This window comes from Dasypus novemcinctus, chromosome 7, assembly GCF_030445035.2.
Source record: "Dasypus novemcinctus isolate mDasNov1 chromosome 7, mDasNov1.1.hap2, whole genome shotgun sequence".
In the NCBI taxonomy this organism is placed as follows: domain Eukaryota; kingdom Metazoa; phylum Chordata; class Mammalia; order Cingulata; family Dasypodidae; genus Dasypus; species Dasypus novemcinctus.
In genome coordinates, this window is record NC_080679.1 from 68,837,926 (window position 1) to 68,852,003 (window position 14,078).

At 33.1% G+C, this 14,078-nt stretch overlaps 1 protein-coding gene across 4 annotated transcripts in view; it reads left to right on the plus strand.

Annotated features, from left to right (window-relative positions):
• Positions 1-14,078, plus strand: part of SESTD1 (SEC14 and spectrin domain containing 1) — a 129,576-nt gene that overhangs the window by 74,443 nt on the left and 41,055 nt on the right. For all 4 annotated transcript variants that reach the window (XM_004476862.5, XM_012518960.4, XM_058300569.2 and 1 more), the window contains 4 exons: positions 1,354-1,467; positions 2,717-2,814; positions 5,044-5,099; positions 8,052-8,263. In XM_004476862.5, the coding sequence (XP_004476919.1) occupies positions 1,354-1,467; positions 2,717-2,814; positions 5,044-5,099; positions 8,052-8,263 (480 nt within the window). The remainder of the gene's footprint in view (positions 1-1,353; positions 1,468-2,716; positions 2,815-5,043; positions 5,100-8,051; positions 8,264-14,078) is intronic.

Here is a 14,078-nt window from a genome sequence, read left to right on the forward strand (position 1 = left end):
AAATGTATATTGAAATCTAATTTTTTCTTTTTAAAAGTCAGGCCTTTTTGAGATATAATTTATATTCATTAAAATTGATTGACAGGTTTGGGAACTGGATGTAGCTCAAGTGGCTGAGCACCTGCTTCCCATGTTTGGAGTCCCAGGTTCAATCCCCAGAACCTCCTAAAAACAAACAAATGAAAAAACCAACTCTAATTGGTGAGCACATGTAGCTCAATGGTTGAGCACCTGCTTTCCATTTATGAGGTCCTGAAGTTCAATCCTCATACTTCCTTAAAAAAAATTTTTTTACAGGTTTATGAAATTTGGGGAACACATACATATAATCTTCACTACAGTCAAGATACTTAACAGTTTGATCATTCCAAAAGCTCTGCTTCTGCCATTGTATGGTCATCCCTTCCACTTTGCTCTCCTTGGTGCCTGACTTCTTCATTTGCAAACCAGTTGCTTTCCCTTTGACTTCATCTATCTCATGAGTTCCAGAAAGTCATAATTTTTTTATTGCTGTTGTTAGGGTGGGAACTGCACTCTTCTCTGGCTTTTTACATTGTAGATGGAAGCTGGATGCCTGTTATTTTTCTCATGAAGTCACTTTTGGTAACTTCAAATTTGCATATATAATTTTTGCATTAACACTCCCATTTGAATATCTTTCTCTCACAGATGTATTTTATTTTATATTCATGTGTATCAATTGAAATTTTACTTAGTTCTTCAGTGGTCTCTTAGGTACTTCTGTAATTTGTATTTGAAATCATTTCAAGTTTAGAATTAAAGCATTATAATTTAATATGTAGGTTTCAGGTTTATGAATTCTCTGACTTCCCAGTGTTTATTTCTGATAATTCAAATTGACATTGGTATTTGTTGAGTTTTATCCTATCAGAGGACTTGTTTTATTCATATATATCAAGAATGTTTGAGAAACTTTAAAATATGTACTTCTTCATGGACAGATTTACTCATTTATGCTTCTCATTCTAGTGTCCCTAGCTAATACTGATGCCATGTGAAAATCTTTGCAGATTAGAATTTTGTATTAGAGAAATTCATGTTTATTATCAAGAAATTATTAATATAGATAAATATTTTTGGAAAATATTTTAACGAAGCATCTAGTGTCTTATTTTTGAAATGCAATATTATAAATGGTTTATGATAGATTATTTTCTAGCAGATAATCCAAAATTTATTGAATTGGTTTTAAATGTTGTATTAATTAAATAAATGATAATGTGTCATGGTAGAAAGGATATTGCATTTTTTAACGTAATTTTACTTCCTCATTACTTTCATGGACTTGTAACAGTGGTTTACTAAATGTTTCTTTTTTTTTTACTTTTACAGGTTATTTTAGTGTCTGCCAATAAATTGACTCGTTATATAGAACCCTGCCAGTTAACAGAAGATTTTGGTGGGAGTCTTACCTATGATCACATGGATTGGTTAAATAAGAGGCTGGTTGGTATATAACAATGAGATAAAATGTAACTACATGTAAATAAGACATATTTGCTGTCATTTCAGTCAACTAAAAATGTAGATTGTTTTTTACGAAAATACAGATATAAAATGTAGTGCATACCTCATTATAGCCTAACATGAAGGCAAACATGCCAGTTGACAGACTTGCTTGATTAGAATTCTGCTTTTGTCCTTTGCTGGTATATGATAATTTCAGTTGTCTGTTCTTGTTTTCTATTATGATAATAATAGTATGTAAGGTGAAATGAGTTTATGTATAAAGAACTTAAAACAGCACCTGACATAATAGCATTATGTGTTACTTATTACTGTTGTTAGTGGTAGCAGTAATAGTACTAGTCAAATTTTTAAATTTGTAGAGTAGAGTAACAGGGTAGCAGAATTTCTTGAGAGTTAATCTAGTTGATCTACCATTTTCAGAGAAGATATTTCAATATGGATTTTTGAACTGTCAACCTGAAGAGATTATGCTTTTAATTCTGAAAATGTATCTTCCTTGTCAGGCCAGACTTCTAAAATCTGCTACTCTGTATAGTACAACATTGTTTCATTGAAATGCAGGGTGCTAGAAGAGCAAACTACAAATTAACCTCAGTGTAGATTATATATTAATTTCAATGAAGAATAGTGAATTTTCAGTTATCTCAGAATGAATAGTCATTTTTGTTTTTATAGTATTTGAACATGGTATCAAACGAGTGCCCACTTTATTATGAATGTTTAAACAGACTTGCCCAAATCCCTTTTAATAAATACTTTAAGAAGTCATGTTAAAATTATAATTTATTTTTATGCTGCATTCATATATATGAAACTCTTTATTTCATGCAACCAGTATGGATTAGGGATCACAGACTAAAGAAAATTCTATAGGAATGCCTGTAATTGGAATTAGATATTTAGAACTGGTCCAAATAATGCTTCTATACTTATCGCTGTTATTAATAGAAATGTGTCTCCAAGACACAAGACACAGGAACAAAAATAAACTTGTCTTACTGAGGACTGAAAATACTAAAACTAATTTCTTAATATATTTAAATTAGAAAAAATCCTTATAGATTGCAACTATTCATTGTGTTAGGAAATGGTTTTGTCTTGTTTACAACATTAAGTAATTTCCATTGGAAGATGCTGGCTAATTCTGTTGCTCTTAAATGAAAATCCTTAAGTACATAATAATTTAAGATTATTCTTAGGATGTTAATAAAGACTCTTATTTTAGGTTTTTGAGAAGTTTACAAAGGAATCTACATCATTATTAGATGAACTTGCTTTGATTAACAATGGAAGTGATAAAGGAAATCAGCAAGAGAAAGAAAGGTAGGTGGCTAGTGTGATACAGTTATATCCTTGCAAAGCTATGGTTAATCAGAAAAAAAATCTCTGTTAGTTCATGGCAAAAGAACTGAGGTAAACTATCAAAATTGATGTGTGAAAGTTGAGTTAAATTTATTTTTAATTTTTGAGAATTTGCCTTATATGTTAAACTTATTCATTGACTTGACTTAAAGTTTCTTTTTACAAAAGACATTTTTCTGGATGACTAGTAATATATTTGCCTTTTTCTGACACAGTAAAATGTTCAGTTGAACATGTTCAAAGAATATGTTTCAATGATATTTTCAACATGAAACCATTTTCTACCTTTATAAAGTTTTAATTTGCTTAGTAAAGAAAAAAAGTTGCAGACTAAAGTTATGTTATTATAACCTTATTTAAATACTTAAATACTTAGCTTGTAGAACTTTCTCTGTCTTTGCAACATAATGTGATATTCATGAGTTCAGCTTGAGGAATTTAGTATTTTATGACAGTGGGTGAAGTTAATTTTAAGTTCACTTATATTACCTAAATGCAACTACCTAGGTTTATCATTTTACAAATTTCTGTTGAACTTTACAACTCTGTTGATTTTCATTTTCCTCTTGGTAGACCAAGTTCCTTTTCCCATGTGAAAAAGATCTTTAGCTAATAAAGTGGTCATTAGAAAGCAATTTTTCATTAGGAAATTTGAAAGAATCAGTGCTTATTGTTGTCTGTGTTCTTTGATACTGACCTTGAAAATATAGTAGAACCTTGCTAAAATGTATCTTACTATTACATGAATTCAAATATGGTCATGTATCAACTAACTGAGGTAATAAGGTAAGAGCAATGTGAGAGGGTCATGGTTTAACACAGAATCTTGGTGAAAATAAGTAAAAATGTGAAAATGATGGTTTGAATGTAAATCTATTTAAGTTAAAACAAATACTTAGAAATGTTACAATCCTCCTGTAGATATCACACACCAAATATGCTGTGGTTTAAGAATCGAAATTGTCTCAGAAGTTACTTGACAAAAATTAGTCAAACCTTTTTGCTTTCTGTGTAGTCTATCAGAATAAGTTTGATGTTTCCTCAAGTTATTTTCCTCAGGAAAGAAATCCTAAGAGGGTGCCCATAGAAAATGAGTTCATAATCAAAAATATTGATTTATACTGTGTACTATATTTCTCTCACTGAGCATGACCGTGAACATTTATATTAAAGGTCTCTGAGAAGCACTACAGTAAAGAAGGCTGTTTAATTGCTTCCTTAGACTTTACTGTACTTATATGCCACTGGGACCTTTTTTTCTCTACTTAATTATATCCTGTTCAGGGTTTTGGGAAACATTTTGGGAAATGCTGGTTTCTGTGATTACATGACATATTAAATAAAGATCTTGTTTTTGCCCATCCCTCCCCATGAAACTAAGAGTTATTATTGGCTTAGTTTCTCAATCCCTAGATAATACAGTTCCTCCTTTTAAAAATTTTCACCAATTTTCTTTATGTCAGTTCTCAGGAAACATGTAAGCTATGCTAGAGATGAGTTTGTAAATTTACTGCCCAAAGTGAAAGATTTTGAGCAAGACGGGTCAGTTATAGCAGCATGGTCCTTGGCTTTGTTTGCCATGCCCCCTGTCTTTCCATTGTCATTTACTTCCTAGATGTATTTTAAAGAAAGTAAGACAGAAATCCTGCGTAGTTATCTAGCTGCAAAAGAAACATAATTAGAACAGGGAAGAGAATACAGTTGCTAGGACTCCAGTATTATTGCTGATCATATCTCACACACACACACACATACGGAATATCAGATAATATTTGTGGCTAGCAAAGGTTGCTGTAGGTAAGTAAACCTTTCATTGTGAGCTGGCTGGGTGCATTTTTAATGTTACATTTCCGGGTTACTATATAACTTACAAATTTCATTTTGAAACAGATATTTAGTGAATAAACCCTGAAATAGAATAGGTTCCTTTGATGTATTTGAAATAATGCTATAATTAATTAGAATAAGCGGTATGTCTCCAAGTGATATATTTAATGGTTTATCACATTGATAATTCTCTGGCTGGAGATATTTAAAGAGCTCTAATGAGCTTCCTTAGGCTTATGACAAATGAACATGGTAGAATTTTCATGTTTGTGTGTCCCTGTTTTAATATGTATATATAAAGGATTTCCTTAGGTTATATAGATAAAAATAAAGTTTTAAAAAAATACTTTTGATGCTTGGCAGGTCTGTAGATTTAAGCTTTCTTCCATCGGTTGATCCTGAAATAGTTCTTCAGACAGGTAAGATGATAAAACATATTTATTAGTGATAATCATAATCTAGTAAACAATTCATAGATCGATTGATTCTTAAATAAACATTAATTGAGCCTCTACTATGTGCTAGGAGTTCCAGGAGAAATTTCTCAAACTTTTGGTTTAACCTGTGTTAATACACTTTATAATCTTAAAATATGTTAATAATGCATGTTAAATTATCCCTTTTTTTCTTTATTTTTAAAGAAGTTTTAGATTACATAAAAGTTACATTGAAAATATAGGAGATTCTCATATACCCCACACCCCTCCCACCTCACACTTTTCCCCATTAAAAACATCTTTCATTACTGTGGTACATTTATTACAATTGATTGATAAATACTGAAGCATTGCTACTAACCATGGTTTATTATGGTTTATCTTATGGTTTACATGTTGCACCACGCAGTTTTATAGGTGTTGGCAAAATGTGTAATGACCTGTATGTGTCATTGCAACATCATGCAGAAAAATTCCTGAGTCCCATAAAAAAATAAAATAAAAAGGTCCATGTTATACCTATTCTTCCCTCTCCCTCCCTTCAAAACCCCTGGTGACCAGTATCTTTATATCAGTATTACAAGTTTTCTCCCAATACTAGAATAATAGTAAGTCTACTTTGGTCCATAGTTGCATTCCCTGCTTATGTTTGCCCATTCCTCAGTCTTGAGGATTTGGGATTGGTGGTGCCTACTCTGCTTCCATTTGAAAGGGGGCTTAGGTGCCATGGAGGAGATAGATGGAACTGTCTTGCTTGTAGATACTCTTTGTGTTTTGGGATGGGCATTGTCCATCATTATGCTTTTTTTTGTTGTTCAAGGTAAGTCCAGTGAACTGTGGAGTAGGTGTTGGCTGCAACTCTTGAGATTCAGGGCTCAACCTGCTTATGAAAAGACTGAAGATTTAAGTCTCTCAAATGATCTCTTTTGAGATAATGTCCATATTTGTGAAATGGAGATAAAACTTCCATTTTATCAGGTTGTTATGAGGATTGTGTGAGGTAATAATAGCTAAAATTTATGTGCTACCCATTTCTCTGCTGGGCATTGTGCTAAACATTTTTTATGTATTTTCATATTTAATTCTCCCAAAAACCCTTTCAGATAATTATTATTTTCCAAAGAACTTGCTCAAGGTAGAGTATTAAACTCTGTCACAATAACTCAAAGCAGGTCTAAATCCAGTCACTAGCTACACCACTTTACAGAATCTATGTAAAAATACTTAGCACCTTGCAGTGGCCTTGCATATAGTAAATTATGCAGTGTGGCATAGTATGTATGTTCCAACCAAAGATCTCTAGTTGTGGTTTCACAAATTCTAGAAGATAAACTGGAATTCTTTCAAATGAAAATACCTTAATTTTATTTTTCATGTATTTTTTTCTGACAGTTCGTAATTTTAATCCTGTGTATACTAGGCAGTGTTCTAAACCCTTTGTGTGTATTAATTCAGTTATCCTTCACCACACTCTGTGAGGTAGGTACTGTTATTACCCCAATTTTAAGGTGGGACACTGAGGCATTAAAGGACTAAGTAACTTACACAAGTTACACAGCTACTAAATTCTAAAGATGGGAACTAGGCAGTGTGGCTTCAAAGTATGTTCTTTGAAATCACTGTGTAGTATTGCTTCTCTAATAGAAATGGTATCCACAGGGAATATATTAAGGTAACAATTGTTGAAGTAGAAAAAAATAAATGTATTCTGATACTAATAGTTTTTATGAATGTATAAAGAAATCACCTCCGATAAATCTTTATTAATGGGTGTTATTCTAATTATAAATGTAATGAAAAGTGAAGTAATTGTTTGTTGTAATGATTTCAGTTGCCCTAGTCTTTTCAGTAGGACCTAAGTCATTTCTTTAGAGAACAAAGAAATAATTGTAGTCTCTGAATTACTGCATATTTAGAAAGTACAGAACTGTCAGTAAAAATACTGCTCTAAATTTAAAACTTAATTCCATGTTCATTTTTAATACACTGCATTGAGCATTTGTATTTGAAAAGTAACTTTATATGCCATTATGATCTTTTTTATATGTTACTGACTCTTAAAGTAGGGATCTAAAAGTTATAAATGGAGAGGTTTAGAACAGTCTTGGATGTATGTGTTTTAGTAACTGGGAATATGGATTGGAAACTCCATTAAAAAAAACACACAACAGAAGTTCTATTTGTGTATCTTGAATGCTATTTTGAATTTAGGACATTTTCTTAAGTAAAAATTAAGAGAAGAAAATAATTTAAATATCTAAATAAGTTTTTAGGCACTTAAAAATAATCAGAATATTATTTTCCTGGAAAAACATTTTTAATCTATTGGCTTTTTAATTGTTTAGAAGTAGGGTTTTATAATTTTAATTTCTCATGTATGAGTAGATTTTCTCCATGAGTTTGCCGTAGTTGAATCCCATTTAAATGTATTTCTTATACTACTCTGGTCCCTCTTGATTCACAGATAATATGTCCTGAAGGCTTCTATAAATAGAGCTTGTTTAAATATTTTGTACCAGTAATAAAGGCTTTTCCTCATTAATCTAATTTTGTGATATGATTAGTGTATGTCTTAATCTAAAATGCTACAACATCTTGCCTTAAATTAGCACCAGCAGAGAGAAATCCAGGAGTGTAATTTTGTTGTACAGGGAAAGAAGATTGGTTAGCACAATCCCCTGAGTATTGAATCTACCAATAATAAGAATATAGCAAATATAGTATGTCAATACATTATATAGAATATACATACTCTATAAAGCTATAGTATACTGTGATATATAAATAGAAAAATTGTACTTCAGTGCTTATGACCTGGCATGTAGGTAGGTAGGGAGATAGGTTTTAAAACAAGGGAATAGGATTGTGAAGATCAGAAAGTAAATCTTATTTCTTTATGGATATTAATTATAAGTGTATCTTTCATTTGTAAAGGGCATGAATTGCTATCCGAATTACAGCAACGTCGATTTAATGGCTCAGATGGAGGAGTCTCATGGTCTCCTATGGATGATGAACTACTTGCACAGCCACAGGTTATGAAATTGCTAGATTCACTCCGAGAGCAATATACTCGGTACCAGGAAGTTTGTAGGCAACGTAGTAAGCGCACACAGTTGGAAGAGATACAGCAAAAGGTGATGCAGGTAAGTGTCAAGGTTGTCTAGTTGGGATATATTTAACTTCTTAAAATTCTAAATGATGTTTTTGTTTTCTGATCATTTTTATTGCATGACAATTATTTTTACTAAATTTTATTGATATTATACGAAGAACCTTAACAAACCAGATTCTAAATTATCTAATCATGTGTCTTTCTACAAATGGTATTTGCATTGAAATTATATTATTTCTATAGTGATTTCACTGAGTATTCAGCTCACTTGGAACAGTATGCAACTTCAGAAATAATTTTTGGGATCATCGCTGGTATTCTCAGTGTATTCTTGCAATAAATAGTATGTGGTTATCAAGATTTGACTTAATTCTTAATTTCCAAGAAATTGTTAGTTTCTTGTTTAGGTCTTTGTACAAAATTGAGGCATGATAAAGAGTTTTTCTATCCTACCAAAATAATACGTGTAATAAAAGTAACTCTGATCTGAAATATTATTTTATGATATTGATAGAAAATACCAATGCATTTAATAGTTAGGAATTTGTAGTTCCTTTTAAGATTTGTTTTTAAAGAAAAGTAGCCCCAAAATACTAAAAATTGAATAGATTTTGGGACGATAGCAGAATAGGACTCAGTCCATCTACCAAAACAACTGTTGAACAGGAAGGAATGTGAAACTACCATTTTGAAACTCTGGAAGCCAGAAGAACTCTAAAGAACTCTAAGTGTGGGAAGAAGAGGCTGATAAATTATGGTAAAGAAAAGTTATTTACTCTTTTCACTTGGTGGCCCCTGTCTAGCTGCTGGTGACAGAAAGGGACATAAAATTCCCCTAACCCAAGAACAAGGGTGGACATAACTGATCACTGATCACAGCTTTTGATTAGTGAATTGGATTGTGGGGACGCCCAGCTCTGAGAACAGGTATTGTTTCACCTGCCCCAGACAAGGGCAGTAGCGGGCTGTCCTTTCCTTAGGGGTGTGGGAGATAGACAGCTGAACGGCTACATTTGTTGGACAGGCCAGGAAAACTCAGCTTTCTGGAGCCATTGGAGAAGCTCTTGGCACCTTTACTGAACCCACCGTAGGGCACTTTGAAGCCAGTCTCAGCCCCCTTCCTTGGTTCCTGGCCCTGTTCTGGCAGGGGAAGAATGACTTGGGAAAGTCCTCTCATTTGTGACCTCCTCCCAGAATTTGCCTTACAGGCAGAATAAAAGGGAACTCAACAGAGCTACTGGAGTTGAAGACCACGGTAACTGAAATGAAAAATGCTGAGGAGGGTTTCAACAGCAGTTTGAGCTGGGAGAAGAATGAATTAGTGAACTTAAAGACAAGACACTTGAACAGGCTAAGAAGCAGAAAGAAAAAAACATGTTAAAAGTGAAAGTAGCCTAAAACATCCCTGGGATACCATGAAGTGCACCAATATATGCATTATGGGAGTCCCAGAAGGAGAAGAAAGATAAAGGGTCAGAAGGAATAGTCAAAGACATAATGACAGAGAGCTTCCCAAACTTAGCAGAAGACCTGACTACATACAACCAAGAAGCCCCAGAGAACACCAAACAGGATAAACATGAGGAAAATAGATCCTATTGCATACGGATCACACTATTGATTGCAAAGGACTAGGAAAGAGTTCTGTAAGCTGCAGGAGAAAAGCAATGTGTTAACGTACAAGGGAGTTCCAAGTAGATTGAGTGTCAGTTTCTCTTCAGAAACCATGGAGGCAAGAAGACAGTATGTGGAAAAACTTGGAGTGCTGAAAGAGAACAATTGTCAGCCAAGAATTTTATATCCAGTGAGACTTTATTTTAAAAAAGGAGGAAGAGATTAAGATATTCTCAGATAAACAAAAGCTGAAGGAGTTCATCACCACTAGACCTTCCCCATAAGCAATGCTAAATGAAAGTCTTCAGACTGGCATGAAAGGTCCCTAGACAGTGGTTCAAAGTGGCATAAAGACTGACAGTAGAAATAACCATTTGGGTAATTAGAAATGCCAATATTACTGCATTGTATTGTATTGTATCAAATTCCATTTCTTACTCCCTATAGGTGCTAAAATGCATAAAACATAATGGCAAATCTGTTTTGGAACTTAAAATAAGTGGTACAAAAAAAATGATAGGGGATAGATGGGTATAGGAAAAGTATATGTGCAGGCTATTGAAGTTAAGTTGGTTTCACACCAATGATTGTTATATATTTAGGATGTTTAATTTTAAACCCAAGGTAACCATAAAGAAAATAGATGGGAGATATATCCAGATAGAACTGAGAAGGCACTCAATATGCTATAACACAAAAAGTCAAATAAATATAAAATAGGCATTAACAGAAGTGAGGGGCAAAGACAGTATGAGACTTACAAAGACTGAAGAGCACAATGGCAGAAGAAAGTCCTGTACTATCAGTAGTGACTTTAAATGTAAATGGATTAAATTGTCCAGTCAAAAAGGTAGAGATTGGCAGAATGGAGAAAAAAACATAACCCAGCTATATGTAGCCTGCCAGAGACTCATCTTAAATTCAAAGATAACAGGCAGGTTGAAAGTGAAAGGATGGCAAAAATACACCAGACAAGTAGTAATCAAAAGACAGCAGGAGTAGCTGTACTAATATCAGATAAATAGACTTTACAATTGTGAGTGACAAAAAATGGTCATTATATATTAATAAAGGGGGCAATTCAACAGGAAGGTATAACAATTATAAATATGTATGTACTTAACAGCAGAGCACCCGGAGTATATGAAGCAAATACAGATTTGAAGGAAGAATTTGACAGTTCTACATTAATAGTAGGAGACTTTAATAGACCACTCTCAATAATGGGTAGAACATCTGGTCAGAAATTCAAGGAAGTACAGGACTTGAATGGTACTCTTAAACCAACTTGTCCTAACAGACAGATATAGGACACTTCACGCAGCAGAAACAGAATACGCATTTTTCTTGAGTGTATGGATCATTCTCCTGGATAGACTAATATGTTGGGTCACAAAGCAATCTATTCAATAATATTGAAGTCATATAATGCATGTTCTGTAACCACAATGGAAAGAAGCTAGAAATCAGTAACAGAGACAAATGGAAAATTCACAAATATGTAAAAATTAAATAGCATACTCTTAAACAACCAAGGTTAAAGAGGAATATAAGAAGTGAAATTAGAAAATATCTTGAGGTGAATACAAATGAAAATACAACATACCAAAACTTAATGGGATGCAGCGAAAGCAGTGCTGAGAGGGAAATTTATAGCTCTAAATTAAATTAATTAAATTTAATTTCTTTAATTTTCTTAATTAAAGAAGAAGAAAGACTTCAAATCAGAGCCTGTCCTCAAAACTGAAAGTACTAGAAAAAGAAGAGCAAACTAAACCCAAAGCAAACTGAAGGAAGAATGAAGATTAGAGTGGAGGTAAATGAAAGAGAAAGCAAAGCAAACAAACAAAAACACAATAGAATCACCAAAACCAAAAGTTGGTTCTCTGACAAGATAAATAAAATTGACAAACTTTTAACAAGTCTAACAAAAAAGAGAAAGGGTATCACATCAAATGTAAGATAAGAACTATGATTAGCAGTAAGATTTTGACAGTGTTCTTTCATAGTTTGCAACAAACGTCTCATGACAATACAGGTGTTGGTGGAGGGTTGATGTATGGGACCCCTGTATGACGTTATGCATGTTTGCTTTGTAAGTTCACAACTTTTACTATATACTTAATTGTTTATGTATGTTCATATATAATGATATAAAGATAATAATCGAATTGGATAGGGGAAAACACTTTGTTTAGTAGTAATATTTTGACAGTGTTCTTTAATCATTAGTTAAAAAGGTTTAAAAACAATTCAAGTTATTGGTGGTAGGGTGAGATGTTATATATGTTTGTTTTTTAAGTTCACAACTATTATACATTTATTGTTTATGTATATGTATGAGTGATATATTTCAATAAAAAGTTAAAAAAAGAGAGAGAGGATATAAATAACTGAAATCAGAAATTAAAAAAAGAGCATTACCACTGACCCCAATGAAATAAAAAGAACTATAAGAGGATACTATGAACCACTATGCCAATAAATTAGATCACCTAGCTGAAATGGATAAATTCTTAGAAGCTCACAACAAACTACCTACAATGACTCAAGAAATAGAAGATCTCAACAAACCAATTACTAGTAGAGAGACTAAATCAATAGTTAAAAACTTCCCACCAAAAGTCAAGTCCAGGACCATACGACTTTACTTAGGAATCCTACCAAAGATTCCACAAAAACTTAACTCCAATGCTGCTAAAACTTTTCCAGAAAATTGAAGTAGAGGGAACACTTGCTAATTCATTCTGTTAGGTCAACATCACTTCCATACCAAAGCTAGATAAAGAGATTTCAAGAAAAGAAAACTACAGGCCAGTATCTCTTTTGAATATAATGTAAAAATTCTCAATGAAATAACTGCAAACTGAACCTAACAACATATTAAAAGAATTAGACACCATCATCAAAAATGGGATCCATCCCTAGTATGCAAGTTTGACTCAACGTAAGAAAATTAATACCATACACCACGTAAACAGAATAAAGGGGATATTAACATTATTCTTAATGATTGTATTAGTTTGCCAAAGTACTGCTGATGTAAAGTACAAGAAATCCATTGGCTTTTATAAAGGGTATTTTTTTCAGGGTAAAAGGTTACAAGGCCATAAAAAATGTTCAACTCGGGTTGCATTCTCACCAAAGTCATTTGCCATGTGTTGACGCAAGATGGTCACCAATCTCTTACTGGTCTCTCTGCCTTCCCCTCTGGGCTTTTTCTTCCTTTTGGGGCTCCATAGACCCACTCTCTTGAAGTTTCATGTTTAGGTGAAGTCCTCTCTTCTCTGGCATAAGACTTATTTCTTTCTGGGCCTCTTATATTAGTCTCAATTGTTCTGCTTTCTTCCAAATCTCAGCTGTAAGCTCTCAGGCAAAATATCTCATCTCTCACCTAGGCCTCATCCGTTTGAGCTTTCTCCTTTGTCACATGACAGGGTCAGAAATGACAGAGCTCTTTCTTCCTGTGTCTGTCTGAGTGTTGGTTTATATCAGACCCACCAAGGGGATGGGGACTTAACCTAAGTCACATCTTACTGACTCAAATCAAAAAGCCCTCAAAGCAGTCTTAACAGGTAATCTAATTAAAGGCCCCTCAACTGAATTTAATATAATTAAAGGTAATCACACCCAGAGGGATTGTTTAGTTTACAAACATAATCTCTTCCTGGGATTCATAGAATAATCTCAAACTGCCACAGTGATGAAAGACTGAAAGCTTTTCCTTTAAGATCAGGAACAAGACAAGTTTGCCCATTGTCACCACTGTTATTCAACATCATACTGGATGTGCTTGCTACAGCAATTAAGCAACACAAAAAAGAAATAAAAGTATCCAAATTGAAAAGAAAGAAGTAAAGCTTTCCCTATTTGCCATGATATGACCCTATATACAGAAAATCCTAAAAAATCCACAACAAAGCCCCTAGAGCTAATAAATGAATTTATCAAGGTAGTGGGGTATAAGATCAACACTCAGAAATCAGGAGTGTTTCTATACACAAGCAGTGAACAGTCAGAAGAAAAAATCAAGAAAAGCATTCCATTTACACTAGTAACTAAAAATTCAAATATCTAGGCATCAGTCTAACCAAGGATGTTCAGAACTTGTCACAGAAAGGTTCAAATCATTGCTAAAAAAATCAAAGAAGTCCTAAATAAATATAAGGATGTTCTATGTTCATGCCTGGGAAGAGTAAATATCATTAAAATGTCAATATAATCCAAAGCAA